Consider the following 6,084-nt stretch of genomic DNA (forward strand, 5'->3'; position numbering starts at 1 on the left):
AATCCACACAGCAGGGTCCTCTGCCAGCACTCAGGCCTCGTATTTACAGCATCCGCTCTCCTGCAGGCACGAGGCACCACTGCCAGCCCTGGCCTGTGGAAGGACGGGTGAAATGCCTGTGTCAGTTGATTACAATGTTCTCAGTCAGCGTGTCTGGGCAAGTGTCCACTTATCTCACACCCAGAAATGATTGTGACCATAGCTACGTTTAGACATAATATTGACCTGCTTGTTAACATTGTTCCTAAGTTGCTGCCTCCCCTTTGTTCTCTTTGGTCTTCCCATTCAGTTGCTTGTGTGTGGTTTAATACTTGTTTGTTGGATTCCTGCTTTAATGCAACAGATTTTTTTTTTTTTAAGGTGATAGATAAAGGAACCGACCAATGCCTAAAGACTGGGTGATTTTGCTTTCAGAAACGAACTAGTTTCCTTTTCTGCACCTTCATCTTCCAGGAGTCAAGGGCTAGTGTTGTTCACCTCTCTCAGTTTGTGACGGCAGCACATTAGCCTTCCAAATCTCCATCAGCCACCCCAAAACCATTTCAAATAAACATACAAGTTTAAATACAAGCAGCCGGCTGCTCTCCAGGCCTCCACTCACAACTGACCCCACTCCTACCATATCACTGCCCCACACCCTCCTGTGAGAAGTTCTGGAGCTTCTGCTGAAGTTGACGTGAGGGGCAGAGCCTTCTGGTGAAGGGTGCACCTTTGACAGTTGTCCCTGACCTTATCCACGCATCTCATCAGAGAGGACGTTCATTGGGTTCTCATCAACACAATCAGATTTTAAATACCCAGAAGACATTTTTCCACTAAAGGAAAAGAGTCCTGGGTGTATCCTTTCACATCTCAGTTTTCTCATCTGCAAAATAGTGATAATAATGGTTTCTAATTCATCGGGCAGTTGGGAGAATTACAGGTCTTAATTCATGTAAAGCACTTAGAAGTGGGGCTGCCCAGTCGTTAATAATAGTCGAAAAGTCTTAGCTCCTTTTATCACCACTGAATGAACGAATGCCAGTTAAGCTCAGTCTTTAGAAAACGACATAAGTGAAAATTTTGCATCCAGGTTCGATATTGAAATAACAACACAGCTGAAAAAAATCACCTTACATGTGAACAGTTTCAGTACTTTATGTTTGTAATTTTGCACTGTGTGATATCCTTTTTTCCTCCCCACTAGGACTACACTTTATTATATGAAGAGGCAAAATATTTTCAGCTTCAGCCAATGTTGTTGGAAATGGAAAGATGGAAGCAGGACAGAGAAACTGGCCGCTTTTCCAGGCCCTGTGAGTGCCTAGTGGTACGTGTCGCCCCCGACCTTGGAGAGAGGATCACACTCAGCGGCGACAAGTCCTTGATAGAAGAAGTGTTTCCCGAAATCGGCGATGTGATGTGTAACTCTGTCAACGCGGGCTGGAACCACGACTCGACACACGTCATCAGATTCCCACTGAACGGATACTGTCACCTCAACTCAGTCCAGGTATGGAGTTGTCATTCTTAATACTTACCCTTGCCTTCACATAGTGCCTGTCCTCCGAAAAGTTGATCCTCATGTGTTGACATTTCTGTTGGGCAGATGAACGTACTCACTCCTCTACGGCATTCATTCAGTCATTCCACAAACACATGCTGAACCCCTACTGCGTGCCAGGCTCTGGCAAGAGCACTAGAGACACAGACGAGAACAAAATAGACAACGGCTATTTTCATGGAACTTACATTGTGGGCACGGGGTGGGGGGCAAACAGTAACCAACATACATGTTTGTCAGGTAGTGAGAAGAGGATATCTGGAGGCAGAGTACTCCAGGCGGAGGGATCGGCAAGTTCTGAAGACCTGAGTGGGAGTATGCTCTGCATATTAGGAATATCAGGAAAGACACAAAACTATCTGAAGTCAACAGAGTAAGAGTTTTTGTTTTTTCTCCCTTTTGAACTGAAACGGACCCATGACTCTCTGTTTAGTATTTAGCCAACAAAACCTCTCCCAGTGCTCGGAGATGAGAGCACCCACTATACCCTTCTGCCTCTTGAGGATTGTTCCATGACTGTTTATAACTTTTTAGACTTATGAAGAGATGTCTGAGAGCAGAACAGCAGGAAACTCTGGCAGAAAAGGACCTGGAAGCAGGTTAGAGGAAGGCACCCACCATCAGGCAGGTTGGGGCGTGGCTTCAGGTTGCACGCTTCCAGGGGCCACATTTGCTTGCTTATCAGTGCGAATGGCGCCCCCCGGAGTTGTGCGTGGTACACTTGCTGCGCTGTCCCGTGCAGCGTTCTCAATGAGGCCTCTCTGCTTTATGAAGGCTTCTGAAGTCCTGAAAGTCTTTCCGCTCCCCCCACACACATACCCTGCCCCTGGCTTTCTGCCAGAAAGGAGGGAGGGCGGAGCCATTCAGAGCCAGGACAGAATTTCATCACTTACTAGGGCCTTCCCCGGCAGGCCAGTGAGTAACTGTAATTATAAATCGACGTGCTTGACAAGCTCCCCGGATCATTTGAGTTTGATCAGATGTAGAAATTCTCATCTGGATAAACATTCCATGACACGGCCATGACCCACTCTTCCTGCTCCACTGACCAAGAAATAGGAATTGTCCGCTGGGTATATAGACATTTGGGATAGGACATAAGGTACAGGATACCACATGGAGCTATTTTAATTCAGTGATCACTACATTTAAGCAAATTTGCTATTAACAAGGTGATGTTTAAAAAGTAATGGCCAAGAAGCAAAAGCTATTTGCATTACATTGGAATAAACTTTAACCACATCCAAGGTAACATTGGATCATATTGGACAATTATATTATGTGTGTCAGACCCCCTGGGGAGGAAGAGGCTTAGGGAGTTCCTTATGTTAGCGATTGAGCTACCGTAACAAAGAAAAACAGATATCAGAGTTAGGTTCTTTATTGTTGACAGCTTCCTATAACTTGGTATTTTCTTTCCTAATCGTGGCAAAGAGTCCTTTCCAATGTGGTGGTTTGGCCAAGCAAACTGGGTTGTTTCTTGCTGACAGGTGAAGTTCCTGCCTCTGCTGGGGACTTCTCCTTGGGGTGAACTTCGCTTTGTTATTACCTGCCACCAAACTACATCTTCATTTTGAACTTAGGGATTGTTTTTCTTCAATCCTGTCCTCACACTGACTGGTCTGCTTGTGCATTTTGAATTTATCTACAGAAATAGAGCACTGCAGGGTCAAATGTTAATTTGGTTCAAATAGGACATTTTTTTTGGTGTTTTTGTTTGCCAGCATTTGAGGCTTTTTAGCAAACATACTCTCTTATTTCTCAATCTCATCTAGTAAACTGTTCTCCAGGATAGTACATTATACTCCATATAAAAGTAGATGACCGGGAAATAATAATAATTAAAAAGTAAGGGTTCACTTTTTATTGACTACATTTTGAAAGTTACTTATTTAGTAACATTCCATTTCATTCCAAAAAAAGAATTTGAGCCAGGCATTTTTTTTCAAAGTTATGATTGAGTTGTCTTGCCTTTAGAATAGTGAAGTAATTTAATTATATCCTAAATCCTAGCAGGGAACAGTTGCAAGTCTAGTATTTGTTCAGTTCTTAAGGAAGCAGAATGCTGCAGATCTGTTTTCTATATTTCTGCCTGTCTAAGGGTTTTAGGAGCTACTGGCTGCATTTAAGAAGTCAGACGTGTAGTGACAAATTCAGGGATCTTCCTGGCATAAGGTGTTTAATTTCAAAATTAAAGAGTAGACTATGCAGCTTATATTTATATGAGAAGTTTAGAAGATCTCTATTTTGGATATATTTTCTAGTATACAATCATTGCATTTATTCTTGCCTACACGAGGCAATGAATCTGTTTCATATGCCACAAACTTGCAAACTTATAGATACACCTCAGCTGGCTTCAGCTGTCCATTTCTTCTGCTACTGAAATTACATAAATCTTCCAAGCTGAAATATGGAAGATTAACTCAGTATTGAGAAACTTGAACAATGGCAGAGGGTACAAATGAATCACTAGCCAAGAAAATTCAGATATCACTCCTTCTATATCTTTTATCATTTCATCAAGTATATTTTAGTGGTAAATGAGCTTTGACATGTGAACCCTCTCCTTTTGCAGAGAAAGCAGTGTTGCGTATTGGAAAAAAAACATGGGATTTGAGGCCAAACACCCGAGTTGGAAACCCAATTCCATGACTTACTAGTTATGAACCTCAGTTTTCCCGTTTATAAAATGGCGCTAACACCAACCATTATGCCGAGTGGCTGGAATGATTAAATGAACTGGAAGAGCTGAAATGTGCAAAGCAAGCATGTAATGGCACATTTCAGTATTAGAAACATTCGCTCCCTCTCTACTAGTTGCCATTGCATCAACTCCTGTTCGTGGCAACCCCTTTTGTGTCAGAGTAGAACTGTGCTCCATAGGGTTTTCAATATCTGACTTTTCAGAAGTAGATCTCCAGGCCTTTTTTCTGAGGCACCTCTAGGTGGACTCAAACCTCCAGTGTTTCAGGTAGCAGCTGAGCGTGTTAACGATTTGCACCGCCCAGGGATTCCTCCTCCCTCTCTACTGCCCTTTAATCCAGGGTCATCCTTTCAGAGATGCTCAGAGAGACTGAGGGGTTAGATGAGATTGATCAGAGCTGCAAACGATCTGCAAACTTTACAGCAGTCTTCTGGGGTGTTAATGCAGCCATGTGGCCAAGGGACCTGTCTTGCCCATAACTGGATGTTTGTCTTGGCCTCTTGCAGGTCCTCGAGAGATTGCAGCAAAGAGGATTTGAAATTGTAGGGTCCTGTGGGGGAGGAGTGGACTCATCCCAATTCAGCGAATACGTCCTGCGGCGGGAACTGAGACGGACGCCCCGTGTCTCCTCCGTCATCCGGATAAAGCAGGAGCCTCTGGACTGAATGGACATGTTTCTTATGCAAAAATGACAACGTACACAAGAAATCACGCAAACAAGCAAGAGACATTTACGTGCAGTTGGGACAGCAAACCAAGTCCTGGACCTAAAATTGAATAAAAGACACATTTATATGAAATAGAGACCACACCTGTATTCATATGGGAACAATTGGAATAGTGCTATCCTCAAGGTGTAAAAAATATATAAATATATATATATGTCAAAAGGTAGGAAATGCAAGAAAGAAAGAAAGAAAAAAAGGTGGTAGCTACAGTTGGTGCTGTGATGGCCATGAAGTGTCCTGGGCCCCTGGGGCCTGCTGACCAATAACAAGCCATGACTGCTGAGGACACATCTCCTTACAGTTTCCCATTGCCAAACAGCCATCTGTCATTTCAGTTTCCTTTTTCTTTCTTCTATCCCTTTTTTTTAAGGAAAAAAAAAAAACACCTTGAACAGCATTTCTTTGCATACAGAGGCTTCATGTCTGTCTTTAGGCAGGGACCCGGCAGGACTTCAGGAAAACTCTGCTGAGCACATTGCATTTGAAAGATGTTAGCCATGAAATTTTAACTGTAGTTTGTACAGAAGTCACACTCTTTTGTCTGCCTCACAGATGTGACCATCACTTTGTTTTTAAACTGATCCGTTTTGCAAAGGGGCCAGAATTATTACTTGTTAGAGTTGCTCCAGTTTGAGTCTGCTGCTTTCCTACAGTTTTTCAAATTTTATAATGTATTAAATATAATAAACTCTGTTTAAAAAATAAGGTCTGCATGAAACACACGTGTTGGGGGTGAGGCTGGATTCGAATGGAAATGTTCGTTTTGAATTTTCTGTCGGGCAGAAAGAGTCCTAAGCGTTGCATTCCATTTTGAGGTTAAAGCTCACTCAGGGATAAGGATGTCATCTGCTGTTTTAAACAGTTCTCTTCCAACTCGGCAAATGGTAATTTCCCTCATTTGTTTCTTCTGCTTTGGTTAGCAAGATAAATCTTTCTTCTTGTGAACGTGTCCGTTACACCTGTTGCTGCGGGACAAACCATGGCAAAACTTCTCTGTCGTGATTCTGTGCTTCTTGTGAGCAGAACCAGGCTTCATGTGCTCTCTTGATTGGGCTGGGATGCCCAAGATGGCTGACTCACATGACTGGCAATGAATACTGGCTGGT

At 43.0% G+C, this 6,084-nt stretch overlaps 1 protein-coding gene across 3 annotated transcripts in view; it reads left to right on the plus strand.

The window, feature by feature from the left end:
- The window catches only part of KCTD1 (potassium channel tetramerization domain containing 1), a 106,068-nt gene extending 100,325 nt beyond the window's left edge, over window positions 1-5,743 (plus strand). For 2 of the 3 annotated variants that reach the window (XM_004387760.2, XM_023741857.1), the window contains exons 4-5: window positions 1,187-1,492; window positions 4,757-5,743. In XM_004387760.2, coding sequence (XP_004387817.1) covers window positions 1,187-1,492; window positions 4,757-4,915 — 465 coding nt within the window. In that variant the 3' untranslated portion in view covers window positions 4,916-5,743. The remainder of the gene's footprint in view (window positions 1-1,186; window positions 1,493-4,756) is intronic. The other variant, XM_004387759.3, reaches the window with a different exon arrangement.
- Window positions 5,744-6,084: the final 341 nt, after the last annotated feature.

Source organism: Trichechus manatus, unplaced genomic scaffold (genome assembly GCF_000243295.1).
Source record: "Trichechus manatus latirostris isolate Lorelei unplaced genomic scaffold, TriManLat1.0 scaffold00193, whole genome shotgun sequence".
Lineage (NCBI taxonomy): Eukaryota > Metazoa > Chordata > Mammalia > Sirenia > Trichechidae > Trichechus > Trichechus manatus.